At 51.9% G+C, this 17,549-nt stretch overlaps 2 protein-coding genes across 2 annotated transcripts in view; both read right to left on the minus strand.

Annotated features, from left to right (window-relative positions):
• Positions 1-9,759, minus strand: part of ELSPBP1 (epididymal sperm binding protein 1) — a 105,011-nt gene extending 95,252 nt beyond the window's left edge. The window contains exons 1-3 of the mRNA XM_064380776.1: positions 9,584-9,759; positions 5,305-5,416; positions 2,571-2,682 (exon numbers count right to left, since the gene is read on the minus strand). The gene's annotated coding sequence lies outside the window, so the exon portion shown is untranslated. The remainder of the gene's footprint in view (positions 1-2,570; positions 2,683-5,304; positions 5,417-9,583) is intronic.
• Positions 9,760-10,966: 1,207 nt separating this feature from the next.
• Positions 10,967-12,653, minus strand: LOC135276694 (tetrapeptide repeat homeobox protein 2-like). Its single transcript, XM_064380777.1, has 4 exons — positions 12,605-12,653; positions 12,266-12,450; positions 11,869-11,895; positions 10,967-11,680 (listed from the first exon to the last, which is right to left on the minus strand). Exons 1-4 carry the CDS (start codon positions 12,651-12,653, stop codon positions 10,967-10,969), a joined length of 975 nt encoding a protein of 324 aa, XP_064236847.1.
• Between the last annotated feature and the right edge of the window lie 4,896 nt (positions 12,654-17,549).

The raw sequence follows: 17,549 nt of genomic DNA on the forward strand, positions 1-17,549 counted from the left end.
CTGATTCCTTCGATGTTAAAAGTTACCAGGGGGCTGGGCGCGGTCGCTCACACCTATAATCCCAGCACTTCGGGAGGCTGAGGCGGGTGGATCACAAAGTCAGGAGTTCAAGAGGAACCTGGCCAAGATGGTGAAACCCCGTCTCTACTAAAAATACAAAAATTAGCCAGGTGCTGTGGCAGGCCCCTGTCATTCCCAGCTACTCGGGAGGCTAAGGCAGGAGAATCACTTGAACCCAGGGGGTGGAGGTTGCAGTGAGCCGAGATTTCACCACTGCATTTCAGCCTGGGCGACACAGAGAGACTCCATCTCAAAAAAAAAAAAAAAAAAGTAACCAGGGTTCCCTCCGCCCAGGAATGCACAGGTTGCAGTGAGCTGAGTCACAACACCCCAGACTCTCTTCAAAATTTGCAATGTGTCTAATTTACAGAATGTTACAGAAATGGTGTACATACTACCTAAAAGGATGTCCAAGCATCTTTTTATAAAGATAAGAAATAGCAGCCAGGCAGGGTGGCTCACACCTGTAATCCCAGCACTTTGGGAGGCTGTGGCAGGCACATCATGAGGTCAGGATCATGGCTCGAGACCAGCCTGGCCAACATGGTGAAACCCTGTCGCTACTAAAAATACAAATATTAGCCGGGCGCGGTGGCTCGCACCTGTTAGTCCCAGCTACTCCAGAGGCTGAAGCAGAAGAATCGCTTGAACCTGGGAGGGGGAGGTTGCAGTGAGCTGAGATCAGGCCATTGCACTCCGGCCTGGTAACAGAGGGAGACTCCATTTCAAAAAAAAGAAATAGCTACAGTGACAGATTTTAGGGCAAAAATTAGTAATAAAAACAAGAAATAAAATTACAGGTCAATTAAGCTTCCATTTCTTTTCATCATATCACCACAATTTATTCTTACTCTGTCCTTAAGGAGTGTAACTCCCAATCTAATTTTATTCTATTACTCTCTGTTGTTCAACCAGATACAATGAATAGTATTTATGGAGGCTTTTAAAACTTACAAAAGGCCAGGTGAGGTGGCTCACACCCATAATGCCAACACTTTGGGAGGCTGAGAAGGGTGATCGCTTGAGGTCGGGAGTTTGAGACCTGCCCGGCCAACATGGTGAAACCCTGTCTCTACTAAAAATACAAAAATTAGCTAAACATGATGGCAGTTGCCTGTAATCCCAGCACTTTGGGAAGCCAAGGTGGGTGGATCATCTAAGATCAGGAGTTCAAGTCCAGCCTGGCCAACATGGTGAAACCCTGTCTCTACTAAAAATACAATAAATTAGCCAGGCCTGGTGGCGGGCACCTGTAATCCCAGCTACTTGGGAGGCCGAGGCAAGAGAATCGCTTGAACCCGGGAGGCAGAGGCTGCAGTGAGTTATGATCGCACCGCTGCACTCCAGATGGGTGACAGAGCGAGACTCCATCTCCAAAAAACAGTATTGTATTTTCTAGTTGTTTGGCTTTAGCTTAAATTACACGAGTAGGAAGAAATATGTTGCCTCTGTGCCTTTTCCGTGCTTTTCTCCCACTTGAATGTGGGGCGTCTCTCCCCGATCCCACCCGGAGGTCTCCTGTATGGAACCAGCAGGTCTTCGTGGCTCCTGGGACACCCCAGGACCAAGCTCTCCCTGGCCCCTGACTTGGCTGGAACAGCGGTGTGTTGTCGCCCCCTGGTGGCCATGGTGCATCACAACAGGAATGTGGAAGCCAAAGACTCTCCCAGTTTTGGGGGTGGCCCTGAATGAACCCCGTCTCTGATCTGACTGTGTCTCTAGGGACACAACTGCATCTCCAAGTAACCACAATAAAAACCCACAAAACCCTTCAGTCATTTCTGGTCAGGCATTTTCTTTAGAAGAATTTCAGTGCAGTCTGGGGTTTTTTCTTGTTTCTTTTTGTTTTTTTCCAGATGGAATCATGCTCTGTCGCCCAAGCTGGAGTGCAGTGGTGGGATCTCACCTAACTGCAACCTCCGCCTCCCTGGCTCAAGCAATTCTCCGCCTCCCGAGTGGCTGGGATCACAGGTTCGCGCCACCACACCGGCTAATTTTTGTATTTTTAGTAGAGTTGGGGCTTCAGCATCTTGGCCAGGCTGGTCTTCAACTCTTGACCTGGTGATTCACCCATCTCAGCCTTGTTTTTGTTTGAGATGGAGTCTCGCTTTATCACCCAGGCTGGAGTGCAGTGGTACAATTTCAGCTCACTGCAACCTCCGTCTCTCAGGTTCAAGCGATTCTCCTGCCTCAGCCTCCTGAGCAGCTGGGATTACAGGCACCTGCCACCATGCCTGGCTAATTTTTGTATTTTTAGTAGAGACAGGATCTCACCATGTTGGCCAGGATGGTCTCAGACTCCCAACCTCGTGATCCACCCGCCTCGGCCTCCCAGACTGCTGGGATTACAGGTGTGAGCCATCGCGCCCGGCCAATGTATAAGCTTTAATTGCTCATCACCTGGAACACTTCTCCCGTGGCCTCATTGGGGAGCCTCTTCTCGTGCTCCTGATGTGGGCTGCAGGCATGTGGGGAGAGTTGATTTCACGTGGGAGGGTTATCTGACTTACCTGAGGCCGTTGAGATTCTGTCTCCTCAGAGTGTGGCATGGGCGTTATGCGTTCCACAGACAGTGACCAGGCTCACTTGCTGCTCTTACCAGGCCTGTGAGCTGTGATTCACCTGAGAGATAAGGACAAGGACGGGGTTGGAGGCGGCCACAGTGGGGCTGCCCCACTGGAGAGTTAGTGTAGACCTCTGTCCCGGACTAAGAAATGTATAAAGGAGGCAGGCCGTGGTGGCTCACTCCTGTAATCCCAGCACTTTGGGAGGCTGAGACAGGTGGAACATGAGGTCAAGAGATCGAGACTATCCTGGCCAACATGATGAAGCCACATCTCTACTAAAAATACAAATATTAGCCGGGCGTGGTGGTGCGCACCTGTTAGTCCGAGCTACTCAGGAGGCTGAATCAGGAGAATTGCCTGAACCTGGGAGGTGGAGGTTGCAGCGAGCTGAGATCAGGCCACTGCACTCCAGCCTGGGCAACAGAGGGAGACTCCATTTCAAAAAAAAAGCAAAAAGAAAGAAATAGCTACAGTGACAGATTTTAGAGCAAAAATTAGTAATAAAAATAAGAAATAAAATTACAGATCAATTAAACTTCCATTTCTTTTCATCATATCACCACAATTTATTCTTACTCTGTCCTTGAGGAGTGTAACTCCCAATCTAGTTTTATTCTATTACTCTCTGTTGTTCAAGCAGATACAATGAATAGTATTTGTGGAGGCTTTTAAAACTTACAAAAGGCCAGGTGAGGTGGCTCACACCCATAATCCCAACACTTTGGGAGGCCTAGGAGGGTGGATCACTCAAGGTTAGGAGTTTGAGACCTGCCTGGCCAACATAGTGAAACCCTTGTCTCTACTAAAAATACAAAAAGTAGCTAAACATCATGGCAGTTGCCTGTAATCCCAGCTACTCAGGAGGCTGAGGCACGAGAATTACTTGAACCTGGGAGGTGGAGGTTGCAGTGAGCTGAGATCATGCCATGGCACTCCAGCCTGGGTGACAGAGTGAGATTCCATCTCAAAAAACAAAACAAAACAAAACAAAAAAAACAAAGTTTTGTTCCACAAAAGAACCAAAGAACCGACAAAGAGAATGAAAAGATAGGCCGAGCACAGTGGCTCACACCTGTAATCCCAGCACTTTGGGAAGCCAAGGTGGGTGGATCATCTGAGATCTGGAGTTCAAGACCAGCATGGCCAACATAGTGAAACCCTGTCTCTACTAAAAATACAGTAAATTAGCCAGGCCTGGTGGCGGGCACCTGTAATCCCAGCTACTTGGGAGGCCGAGGCAAGAGAATCGCTTGAACCCGGGAGACAGAGGCTGCAGTGAGTTATGATCGCACCGCTGCACTCCAGATGGGTGACAGAGCGAGACTCCATCTCCAAAAAACAGTATTGTATTTTCTAGTTGTTTGGCTTTAGCTTAAATGACACGAGTGGGAAGAAATATGTTGCCTCTGTGCCTTTTCCGTGCTTTTTTCCCACTTGAATGTGGGGTGTCTCTCCCTGATCCCACCCGGAGGTCTCTTGTATGGAACCAGCAGGTCTTCGTGGCTCCTGGGACACCCCAGGACCAAGCTCTCCCTGGCCCGTCCCTTGGCTGGAACAGCGGTGTGTTGTCGCCCTCTGGTGGCCATGGTGCATCACAACAGGAATGTGGAAGCCGAGGACTCTCCCAGTTCTGGGGGTGGCCCTGAATGAACCCCGTCTCTGATCTGACTGTGTCTCTAGGGACACAACTGTATCTCCAACTAACCACAATAAAAACCCACAAAACCCTTCAGTCATTTCTGGTCAGGCATTTTCTTTAGAAGAATTTCAAAGCAGTCTGGGGTTTTTCTTTTTTTTTTTTTTTTTCCCCCCCAGATGGAATCATGCTCTGTCGCCCAAGCTGGGGTGCAGTGGTGGGATCTCACCTAACTGCAACCTCCGCCTCCCTGGCTCAAGCAATTCTCCGCCTCCCGAGTGCTGGGATCACAGGTTCGCGCCACCGCACCGGCTAATTTTTGTATTTTTAGTAGAGACGGGGTTTCAGCATGTTGGCCAGGGCAGTCTTGAATTCCCGGGCTAAACCCATCCTTCTCCCTCAGCTTCCCAAAGCTCTGGGATTTGAAAGCGTGAGCCACCTCGCCTGGCTCTGAAAAACTTTTTTAACTAACGAATTTACTGGTGGCTACCGTATTCCTTTGCTATAAAAATAATGACCATCCACATCTTTCTCTTTATGGCACTTGATTTTAACTCGGTGGATTTCTGTGAAAGAGACAATCAGATAAGGCAATTTTGAGTTTTCTTTTACTAAAGTCTTTTTGAGACAGAGTCTCGCTCTGCCACCCAAGCGGGAGCACAGTGGTACGACCTCAGCTCACTGCAACCTCCGTCTCTCAGGTTCAAGCGATTCTCCTGCCTCAGCCTCCTGAGCAGCTGGGATTACAGGCACCTGCCACCATGCCTGGCTAATTTTTGTATTTTTAGTAGAGACAGGATTTCACCATGTTTGCCAGGATGGACTCAGACTCCCAACCTCGTGATCCACCCGCCTCGGCCTCCCAGACTGCTGGGATTACAGGTGTGAGCCATCGCGCCCGGCCAATGTATAAGCTTTAATTGCTCATCACCCGGAACACTTCTCCCGTGGCCTCATCGGGGAGCCTCTTCTCGTGCTCCTGATGTGGGCTGCAGGCATGTGGGGAGAGTTGATTTCACGTGGGAGGGTTATCTGACTTACCTGAGGCCGTTGAGATTCTGTCTCCTCAGAGTGTGGCATGGGCGTTATGCGTTGCACAGACAGTGGCCAGGCTCACTTGCTGCTCTTGCCAGGCCTGTGAGCTGTGATTCACCTGAGAGATAAGGACAAGGACGGGGTTGGAGGCGGCCACAGTGGGGCTGCCCCACTGGAGAGTTAGTGTAGAGATCTGTCCCGGACAAAGAAATGTATAAAGGAGGCTGGGCGCGGTGGCTCACGCCTGTAATCCCAGCACTTTGGGAGGCCGAGACAGGCGGAACATGAGGTCAAGAGATCAAGACCCAACATGGTGAAACCCCGTCTCTACTAAAAATACAAATATTAGCCGGGCGTGGTGGCGCACACCTGTTAGTCCCAGCTACTCGGGAGGCTGAAGCAGGAGAATTGCTTGAACCTGGGAGGTGGCGGTTGCAGTGAGCTGAGATCAGGCCATTGCACTCCGGCCTGGCAACAGAGGGAGACTCCATTTCAAAAAAAAGCAAAAAGAAAGAAAGAGCTACAGTGACAGATTTTAGAGCAACAATTAGTAATAAAAATAAGAAATGAAATTACAGATCAATTAAGCTTCCATTTCTTTTCATCACATCACCACAATTTATTCTTACTCTGTCCTTGAGGAGCGTAACTCCCAATCTAATTTTATTCTATTATTCTCTGTTGTTCAAGCAGATACAATGAATAGTATTTGTGGAGGCTTTTAAAACTTACAAAAGGCCAGGTGAGGTGGCTCACACCCATAATCCCAACACTTTGGGAGGCCGAGGAGGGTGGATCACTCGAGGTTAGGAGTTTGAGACCTGCCTGGCCAACATAGTGAAACCCTGTCTCTACTAAAAATACAAAAATTAGCTAAGCATGATGGCGGTTGCCTGTAATCCCAGCTACTCGGGAGGCTGAGGCATGAGAATTACTTGATCCTGGGAGATGGAGGTTGCAGTGAGCTGAGATCATGCCATTGCCCTCCAGCCTGGGTGATAGAGCGAGACACCATCTCAAACAAAAACAAGGCTGAGACGGGTCAATCAAGAGGTCAGGAGTTCAAGACCAGCCTGGCCAACATAGTGAAACCCTGTCTCTACTAAAAATACAAAAATTAGCCAAGCATGATGACTGTTGCCTGTAATCCCAGCTACTCAGGAGGCTGAGGCAAGAGAATCGCTTGAACCCGGGAGGCAGAGGCTGCAGCGAGTTATGATCGCACTGCTGCACTCCAGATGGGTGACAGAGTGAGACTCCATCTCCAAAAAAAGTATTTTCTAGTTGTTTGTTTGGTTTTAGCTTAAATTACACAAGTGGGAAGAAATTTGTTGCTTCTGTGCCTTTTCCATGCTTTTCTCCCACTGGAATGTGGGGCGTCTCTCCCCGATCCCACCCGGAGGTCTCCTGTATGGAACCAGCAGGTCTAGGTGGCTCCTGGGACACCCCAGGACCAAGCTCTCGCTGGGAGCTCCCTTGGCTGGAACAGTGGTGTGTTGTCGCCCCCTGGTGGCCATGGCGCATCACAACAGGAATGTGGAAGCCGAGAACTCTCCCAGTTCTGGGGGGTGGCCCTGAATGCACCCCGTCTCTGATCTGTGTCTCTAGGGACACAGCTGCATCTCCAAGTAACCGCAATAAAAACTCACAAAATCCTTCAGTCATTTCCTGTCAGGCATTTTCTTTAGAAGAATTTCAGAGCAGTCTGGGGTTTTTTTCTTATTTTTTTTGTTTTTTTTTCCAAATGGGATCTTGATCTGTCGCCCAACCTGGAGGGTTGTATTAGGGTTTGATCTCACCTAACTGCAACCTCCGCCTCCCGAGTGTCTGGGATCACAGGTTCGCACCACCACGCCGGCTAATTTTTGTATTTTTAGTAGAGACGGGGTTTCAGCATGTTGGCCAGGGCAGTCTTGAACTCCCAGGCTCAATCCATCCTTCTGCGTCAGCTTCCCAAAGCTCTGGGATTTGAAAGCGTGAGCCACCTCGCCTGGCTCTGAAAACGTTTTTTTTGTTTTTTTTTTTTTTAGAGTCAGGGTTTCACCATGTTGGCCAGGCTGGTCATGAACTCCTGACTTCAGGTGATCCGCCCTCCTCGACCTCTCAAAGTGCTGGGATTACAGGCGTGAGCCACTGCGCCCGGCCCCTGAAAACCTTTTTTAACTAACTAATTTGCTGGTGGCTACTGTATTCATTTGGTATAAAAATAACCATCCACGTCTTTCTCTTTATGGCACTTGATTTTATCTCGCTGGATTTCTGTGAAAAAGACAATCAGATAAGGCAATTTTGAGTTTTCTTTTACTGAAGTCTTTTGTTTGTTTGTTTGAGACAGAGTCTCGCTCTGCCACCCAGGCTGGAGTGTAGTGGCACAATCTTGGCTCACTGAAGCCTGTGCCTCCCCATTTCAGGCAATTCTCATGCCTCAGCCTCCCAACTAGCTGGGATTATAGGCACCCGCCACCATGCCTGGCTAATTTTTGTATTTTTAGTAGAGAGGGGGTTTCACCATGTTGGCCAGACTGATCTCAAATTCCTGACCTCAGATATTCAGCCCACCTCAGCCTCCCAAAGTGCTGGGATTACAGGTGTGAACCATGGTGCCTGGCTTTGGTGTCTTTTTTTGTTTTTTTTGAGACAGAGTCTCGCTGTGTTGCCCAGACTGGAGCACAGTGGTGTGGTCTCAGCTCACTGCAACCTCTGCCTCCCGGTTTCAAGCAATTCTCCTGCCTCAGCCTCCCAAGTAGCTGGGATTACAGGTGCACACCACCATGCCCAGCTAATTTTTGTATTGTTTTTTAGTAGACACGGGATTTCACCATGTTGTCCAGGCTGGTCTTGAACTCCTGACCTTGTGATTTACCCATCTCAGCTTCCCAAAATGCTGGAATTTTAGGTGTAAGCCACCGCTCCCGGTCCCCTGGTGTCTTCTTAATAATGACAGACATCAACTCCCTGGAGTCTGTCTACTCCACGGCAGGGATCTGACTGAGAAGAGCAGTACTCAAACTTTGCACATAGGAATTGCCTCAGAGTTTTAAAACATACTGGCACCTCGCCCCACCAACCTCATTTTTTTTTAAGAGATGGGGCAGGCCAGGCACCGTGGCTCAAACCTATAATCCCAATGCTTTAGGAAGCTGAGATGGGAGGATCACTTGAGCCCAGGAGTTCAAGACGAGCCTAGGCAACATACCAAGATCCCCAACTCTACAGGAAACAATTAAAAATTAGCCTGGCTTGGTGGCATATGGCTGTAGCCATAGCTACTAGGGAGGCTGGGATGGGAAGACTGCTTGAGCTCAAGAGTTGAGGGTTGCAGTGAGCTATGATCACACCACTGCACACCAGCCTGGGTGACAGAGTGAGACTCTGTCTCAAACAAAAAAAAAAGAAAATCAGAAACTAGATCCAGGGACCTAGGATGAAGCGGGTGTTAAAGCAGGAGGTTTGGCTGGGCTCAGCGGCTCGTGTGATTTGCAATCCCAGCAGTTTGGGAAACTGAGGCAGGAGGATCACGTGAGGTCAAGAGTTCGAAACCAGCCTCGGAAACATGGTGAAACCCCATCTCTACAAAATACACAAAAATTGGCCAGGCATGGTGGCTCACACCAGTAATCCCAGCACTTTGGGAGGCCAAGGCGGGCGGATCACCAGATCAGGAGTTTGAGACCAGCCTGACCAACATGGTGAACTCCTGTCTCTACTAAGAGAAAAATTAGCTGGGCATGGTGGGGCATGCCTGTAATCCCCGCTACTCAGGAGGCTGAGGCAGGAGAATTGCCTGAACCCAGGAGGCAGAGGTTGCGGCGAGCCGAGATCATGCTACTGCACTCCAGCCTGGGCAACAGAGCGAGACTCTGTCTCAAAAAAAAAAAAAAAAAAAAATAGCTGGGCATGGTGGCACAAGCCTGTAATCCAAGCTACTTGGAAGACTGAGGCATGAGAATCTCCTGAGCCTCGGAGGTAGAGGTTGCGGTGAGCCAAGATTGTGCCAGTGCACTCCAACCTGGGTGACAGAGTCAGACCCTGTCTCCAAAAAAAAGAATTGAGGAGATGAAAAAGAGGGGAATTCTATTCTACTTAATCCTTTCACTTTCTATTCAGCTAATCAGGGCACGTGCAAACTCCATCTTCATTCATTAATAAACTAATCTTTTTCCCATTCACTGATATGGCTGGAGGGTCCAGGAGCACCACCCTCCCTCCCCCATCCCCAGGATGTGATTCTGAATCCACAGTCAGACTGGACCACCTCTCCCCCCTGCCCCCGGCATTCCCTCACCTGCGATAGATGGATTAGATTCCTCCCTACTCTTCCCACAGTGCAGAGTCTGAATCTGACTGGTGTGGAGTTTCGGTGTTTTTGTGTGTATTTTCCTACCAGGGTCTGCTAGATAAGGAGGAGCTTTGATTACATCCTAAAAGTCTCTCCCCTGACATACACACGCACAGCCGTCCTCCCTTCCCCCAACATCTGATCTAATTCTCTCTCTGCTCTGCTGAGGCTGGCCTGTCCTAAGAGGATTAGAGCATTTGCTAAACCGGACCAGGACAGGGTCACAGAATCCGCTGTGTGGGTGTGGGCGGGGACCCAGGGCCAGGACGGCCACCAGGGAGCGGCAGAGGAAGCCAGACTGTGGAGACAGGTGTGGAGCGTGGAGGAGGGGGCACTCCCTGGCTTAGCAAAAAACAACGTCCACAGGGTAACCATGAACTACATTCATTTTCAAAATTTACAACGTCCAGATAATTTATTAGAATTTGAAAGAATTGAGCGAGTTTCCCAGAAACAAAATAAATAGATCAACTGAATCCTCTGTACAAGACAAACGTGTTTTTTAACAATAAGAAATTGTAAATACCATGTAAAATACCGGACAATAATGAAAATGAAGTACGAGAAACAAATCTACAGAAAGATGCATGCAAGGTCTCTGTGGTTAAACAACATTTTGGCCAGGCACGGTGGCTGGAGCCTGTAATCTCAGCACTTTGGGAGGTGGAGGCAGGAGAATCACTTGAACCTGGGAGGTGGAGGTTGCAGTGAGCCAAGTCTGTGCTGCTGCACTATACCCTGGGTGACAGAGCGATTGACTCTGACTCAAAAAAAAAAAAAAAAAAAAGAATACTTGTAAAGAAATCAGCTACAAAAAATGGGCCCAGAAGACCATGAATAGTCACTATTTAATAAAAATAAGAAAAACATGTTTTTTAAAACAGTCACTATTTGAAGATTCCTAACGCCCATAAGAATTTCTCAACCCCTCAATCGTCAGGTAAATGGATATTACAACTGCAAGAAAGCCGTAAGTCATAGGATGGACAAATATTAAAAAGTCTCACAATCCTCAGTGTTGGGGAAGACGTGGACCACCAGGAGTGCAGGGGAAAGCCCTTTACAAAGCTCTCAAGCAGCATCCACTAGTGCCAGACATCTCAGTGAGCAGCCACTCCAATCCCAGCAGAGACACGCTCAGGCTCAACTCAAATGAGAGGCAGGAACCTTTGCAGCAGAGCCACCTATGATGGCCACACAGTGAAGACAGCAAATGCCCACTTGCAGCTGGGTGGGTAAAGGGTGGTGCATTCGCTGTAGAAAGTCACCAGCAGTGGACCAGTCACTCCAGGCCCGCTGGAATCTGAAGGCCTCGCAGGCACAGGCCCCCTATAAATCCAGAAACCCTGGGGGCAATGAGGGATTTTCGTCCACAGAGCCATCCTTCTCTTCGTACTGAGACCTCTCGGTGGAGACGGAGGATTCCTCGAAGGGGTCTAGGGGTGCTAACAGCCCCGGCAAGTCAGAGAATAACTGAGCGTCTGGCCAGAAGCTGGAGGCATAGGGACTCTGAGGCCACGTGGAGTCTGGAGCCAGGGCTGGGAGTGAGGCTGGACCTGGTGGCATCAAGCATCCGCCTAGGACTGGGTCTGGGATTGGGCCAGGGCCTGAGAATGGACCTGGGACTGGACCTGGGTTGGAGCCTGGGCCTAGCATTGACCCCGAGAATGGGCCTGAAGTTGGGCCTGGGTGCTGGCTTGGCACCTGGGCTGGGCCAGGGAGTGGGACTGGGACCGGGCAGGGGCCTGGACCCGCGGCAGCCGGGAAGCCACCCTGTGCGCCACGCTCAGGACCACCCCAGGCCTGGTGGAGGCTGTAGGTCGTGGGTTTTGCTGCTGGGAGGATTCCCGAGGGGCCCGGCTGAGGGGACATCCAGGAACCCCAGGCCTGCGGGAACTCAGGACCCCCAGGGGCGGAGGCAGCGGCTGCAGGGACTGGGGGCGCAGCCCGGGCTCCGCGGCCTCTCCGCCCTGGGCAGCTCTGGAGCTGCTGCTGGAGCCGCAGCTGCCGGGCTAGTTTGGCGCGCCGATTCTTGAACCACACCTAAGGGGTGAGGGGACAGGGAGGAGGTGTGAAGGAGAGGTTCGCGCACCGCCTCGGCCCCGGGTGAGCCGCTCGAGGGGGCTGGCCGGCCTCAAGCCTCGCCCTGTGGTCACCTCCCCACTGCCCCTCAATCCCCAAACCCCCTTCAAAGCTCCCACCTCCCCAACCCCCTGCCCCCCACATCCCACCTTATGAGAGCCCCGGGGCTCCAAGGCCTGGAGAAGGGAGGGGAGAGTGAGAGAAAAGGAGGGAGTAGCGCGTGGGCTGGGAGGGGAGGAGCGAGGACTGCAGCCCAGGAGCCCGGGGCCAGGGAGGGGTCAAGGGCAGGGACCCTGGGGGTTCTCAGGGGGCCTGAGGTCTGGGCACCGGGAGACCCCGTGGGGCACAGCCTGGGCCGATCACATGGGCGGGTTTAGGCCCCCACAGAGTTGGAGCAGGTCTCAGGGTGCAGCCCAGGTCTACACTGGTGTAACCCCTTGCGTAGCAGGGAGGGAGGTGGCCGGGTAGACCACGCCCCGGTGACAGCAGTGGGGAGGCCTCTTGGGGTGATGACGGGGGCGGGGCAGGGTGGGGCTGGGGTCAGACCTGCAACTGTTGCTCCCTGAGGTCGAGTTTCTGCGCCAGCTCCTGTCGCTCGTCAAAGGTCGGGTACTGCCTTTCCTGAAAGTAAGCTTCTAGCTCTTCCTGCTGGCTGCGAGTGTAGACCGTGCGCTCCTGCCGCTGTCTTGGAGGGTTTTGGTTCAGGGGACGGCCCCGGGCCAGGGGAGGTCCTGGGGGCGGGAGGGAAACAGGGTCAGAGAAGCCCCCAGGCAGCATGCCCCGCCCCCCAGCACCCCCAGAAACCCGGTCCCCTGCGCCAGGCGAGGAGCCCAGGTGGTCTGGCTGGGGCGGCGCCGGGATAGCAGCCTGAGGTCCCGACCAGACCTTGCACCTCTCTGGGCCTCAGGGTCCACATCTTGGTAATGGGCGTCATAACAGCCCCTGTATTATTCGGGACCCCACAGAGGGGAAGGCAGGCAGCCTGGGCGCCTCACCCGGGAGCTCAGCCCTCCCCAGCTGCCCATTCCCTCCCACCTAAGGGCTCTAGGGACCCTGACACCCGCGGGTCACCGCCACCGGCCCCGTCCTCTGCTCCACTCAATTGTACTATTTAATTCCTTTCCTTCGGTCTTTTTCCCGGAGAAGGGATCTTGCTCTGTCACCCAGGCTGGAGAGCAGTGACGTGACCACGGGTCAAGGCAGCCTCCACCTCCTGGGCTCAAGCAATCCCCGGCCTCAGTCTCCCGAGTAGCTGGGACCACGGGTGTGCACCACCAACCCTGGGTAATTTTTGTATTTTTGGTAGAGACGGGTCTCACTCTGTTGGCCAGGCTGGTTTCAGAATCCTGGGCTCAAGTGATCCTCCCGCCTTGGCCTCCCAAAGAGCTGGGGTCACCTGCGTGAGCCGCTGCTCCCCGCTGCACCATTTGATTCCATGTCCCAAATGCCACGAAGTCCTCCCCCATCTGCAGGGCAGGAAGCTGCCCACACAGCCCCAGCCCTTCTCTGGATGCCCAGATCTGCACTCTGCAGCCTCCGACACAGGATCGGCCCAGGCCCCTCACAGCGCTGTCCCGGCTCACCTTGGGGATCGCTAGGGTCTTGCATCCTGAGTCCAGCTCTGTTCCCAAACACAAGTGTGCACTGACACGAGTCTGGCTGTTAAATCACTTCTACGCTGTGCCCACCCTGCCCCACCCCGCCCTGCTGGGACCCTCCCTTCCCACCCTGCCCTGCAGTCCCGCCTCCTGGAGGAGTTGAATGACGGATTAATTTTTCTTTCTTTTTTTGTTGAGATGGAGTCTTGCTGGGTTGCCCAGGCTGGAATGCAATGGTGTGGTCTCAGCTCACTGCAACTTCCATCTCCTGGGTTCAAGCCTCCTGCCTCAGCCTTCCGAGTAGCTGGGATTACAGGTGCCCTCCACCACACAGGGATAATTTTTTTGTATTTTTAGTAGAGATGGGGGTTTCACCAGGTTGGCCAGGCTGGTCTTGAACTCCTGACCTTGTGATCCACCCGCTTCAGCCTTCCAAAGTGCTGGATTACAGGTGTGAGCCACCACACCCGGCTGAATTAATTTTTCATCACTGATCAGGTACTGCCTGCAGAGCTGTGCTGGGAGCTGGGGAGCCTCAGGGCCAACACCGCCTTGGTTTCACCCTCACGGGCCCTAGCCCAGGCGAGAAGGCATTCCACACGGGGTCGGGGGAATCAGCATCATGACCCGTGGTTGGGGTCCCCATCTCAGGAGAGGCACCACCAGCCAGCCAGCCCCCAGGAGTCATCCTCGTTCCTTCCCAGGGCCGGGGCCCAGCATGACCAATGCCAGCGAGTCTACCCACTCTCCCGGCTCCCAGGCTGCCCGCCTTGTCCCGCCACCCTCCCTCCCTCCTGGATGACCCTACGGCCTCCTCTTTGGTCCCTCGAGGCCCCTCTGGCCCCGACTATCCATTCAAAAAATTGCCCCCAGGTGCCTGGGCGTCAGGAGAGCTCAGTCCACACTGGCCCTGCTGATATGGGTTGGTTTCTGTAGTGGATTTGCCCATGGGGCCAATGTCTGATGGGCATTCACACAGACCTCTGCTGGTTTCTCCTGCTGAGTAAATGACCTCGGTGCTGGTTTATTCCAGTTTATGTAAGGGGCTCATGAGCTGGGTTCACATGAGCCCAGCCTCTCCGAGCTGCACAGCCCTGTGTCAGGAGGGGGCACAGGTCTGATGGACGTTCCCATGGGCCGCTGTTGATCTGCCCTTGTGAGTGAATGAACTGGCTGCTGATGACACAGGGGACCCATGACCTTGGTCCACACAAGTCGGGTCCCTCAGAGATGCATCTCCTCTGTCAGACACCTGGCTGCCCCCGTCTCTCCATGGCGGGACCCACGTGGGTTCAGGGGCCAGAGAGATTGACAAGGCTCACGGTGCAGGGAACTAGAAATGACTGATGCAATCAATTTCAAAACTCAATCAAACGTAGACATTGTTCCCACAGCCTTGCTCATCGTCTTCACCTGCTGCTTAGAGTTCTGTCGCAGAAAGCCGCATCCCCAGCAACGACTCCCCGTCACGCGGCTGTCCCGCTTCATCCACAGGACATGCTGGGAACGCAGTGGTTCCCACGGAGATTTTGCACCATGGCTATTTCTTTGGTCAATAAAGGCAGAAACAGATGAACAAGCTCACTGGTACTATTTTGTGAAGATAGACATTTAAATATAAGCAAGTTCATGGCAGCATGATTCACAATCGCCCAAAAGGAAAAAACACCAAAACCTGGATCTGCTGACGCAGCGCCACCCAGCCGGCCCCCAGGAGTCAGCCTCACTCCTTCCCAGGGCTGGGGCCCCGCATGACCAATGCCAGCGGGTCTGCTCACCCCTCCCAGCTCCCCGGCTGCCCGCCTTGTCCCGCCACCGTCCCTCCTGGATGACTCTGAAGCCTCTTCTTTGATCCTTGAGGCCACTCCAGCCCCTACTGTCCATTCAAGCAGTGCCCCCAGGTGCCTGGGCGTCAGGAGAGCACAGCACACTTGGCCCTGCCGATATGGGTTGGTTTCTGTACTGGATTTGCTCGTGGGGCGAAGATCTGATGGGCATTCATGTAGACCTCTGACGGTTTCTCCTGGTGAGTCAAGGACCTCGGTGCTGGTTTATTCCAGTTTATATGTCAATCTCGTGAGCCGGGTTCACGTGAGCGCAGCCTCTCCGAGCTGCATAGACCTGCATGTAAACATCAGACTGGACCCCTCATTTATAACAGAGCCTGTTGGGGCCTCCTGGATCAAAGAGAACAGGATTACTATGTTCATTCCTCAGGGAACGTTTATTATAATCAATGGAAGATGAACGTTAAATAGGGAATCAAATATAAACTGAAATGAAATAAATAGTGGCTGGGCATGGTGGCTCATGCATGTAACCCCAGGGATTTGGGAACCAAGGCAGGAGGCTCACTCAAGGCCAGAAGTTCGAGACCAGCCTGGGCAAATAGCGAGATCTCATCTCTACAAAATATATATATATATTTTGTTCATTTGTTTGAGACGGAGTCTCACTCTGTCACCCAGGCTGGAGTGCAGTGGCACAGTCTCGGCTCACTGCTATCTCTGCCTCCTGGGTTCTAGCAACTCTCTGCCTCAGCCTCCCGAGTAGCTGGGATTACAGGAGCCCGTCACACGCCTGGCTGATTTTTTTGTATTTTTAATAGAGATGGGGTTTCACCACATTGGCCAAGCTGGTGTTGAACTCCTGACCTCATGATACACCTGCCTCGGCCTCCCAAAGTTTTGGGATTACTGGCATATGCCACCACGCCCAGCCTTGAAAGGAGCGATGGTATGCCCCTGTAATCCCAGCTACTTGGGAGGCTGAGGCAGAAGGATCGCTTGAGCCCAGGAATTCGAGGCTGCAGTGAGCCATGATCAAACCGCTGCACTCTAGCCTCGGTGACAGGGCCGAGACCCTGACTTGAACATAAATAAATACATTTATTTATTTATTTTTAGAGATGGGGGTCTCACTATGTCCCCCAGGCTGGAGTGCAGTGTCTATTCACAGGCGCAATCCCACTACTGATCAGCACAGGAGTTTTGACCTGCTCTGTTTCCTACCTGGGCCGGTTCACCCCTCCTTAGGCAACCTGGTGGTCCCCCACTCCCGGGAGGTCACCATATTGATGCCAAACTTGATGGGGACACCCGATTGGCACAGCGCACGACAGCCCAGAACTCCCGGGCTCAAGCGATCCTCCAGCCTCAGCCTTCCAAGTAGCCGGGAGTACAGGCACGCACCACCGTGCCCGGCATAAATAAACAGATTTTAAAACAGATGGTATGTTTAGCAATTTCGCCGCACTCTCTTAAATGGTTGCTTAGTATCTCAGAGCGGCATCTTTCCATCGCCGGCTCCATATGCTGCTTCCTTTCTGGAAACATTTGGCCATCACTGCATATTTAGTTCCACTTTTTGGTGGCTGGGAGCACATTATTCACGAAGGCAGATGATGGCCCTGCTGTCAGCAGGAACGATCCAGCAGTTTTCTTGGTCTATAACATGTGAGTAGATGGTCCCGCTCTCCATAATTTCTAAAAGAAATTAAATGTAAAACTTTGCATATTCGATTGGCAAAGATGAAGACGAGGGGGCCGGGCACGGTGGTTCACGCCTGTAATCCCAGCGCTTTGGGAGGCCGAGGTGGGCAGATCATGAGGTCAGGAGTTTGAGACCAGCCTGACCAAAATAGTGAAACCCCATCTCTACTAAAAATACAAACATTAACCAGGCATGGTGGCAGGCGCCTGTAATCCCAGCTACTTGGGAGGTTGAGGCAGGAGAATTGCTTGAACCCAGCAAGCAAAGTTATGGTGAGCTGAATTGTGCCACTGCATTCCCAGCCTGGGTGACAGAGCCAGACTCTGTCTCAGAAAAAAAAAAAAGAAGGAAGGAAGGAAAGAAGGAAGGAATGAATTCAAATCAGGGAAGTGAACAAATATTTGTGCACTAATGTTCATGGCAGCATCTTTTACAATAGCCAGAAGGCTGAAACAACCCCAATGTCTATCAAAGGAATGAACAAAACGTGGTTTCTCCATGCAATGGAACATTCTTCAGCCTTAAGAAGGACATTCTAACACAGGCTACAACCTCCACAAACCTAGAAAGTATTTATGCTAAATGAAATAAGCCAGTTGTGGTTCCACTCCCAAGAAATATCTAACATAGACAAATTCATAGAGACAGAAAATAAGCTAGAGTTCCCAAGGGTTGGGGAAGGGAGAAGGAGTGTAATGTTTGATGGGTACAAAGTTTCAGTTTGGGGCGGGGTGCAGTGG

The sequence above is a fragment of the Aotus nancymaae genome, unplaced genomic scaffold (genome assembly GCF_030222135.1).
Source record: "Aotus nancymaae isolate 86718 unplaced genomic scaffold, 86718_ANA_hifiasm-v0.15.2.pri h1tg000028l, whole genome shotgun sequence".
Taxonomy (NCBI): domain Eukaryota; kingdom Metazoa; phylum Chordata; class Mammalia; order Primates; family Aotidae; genus Aotus; species Aotus nancymaae.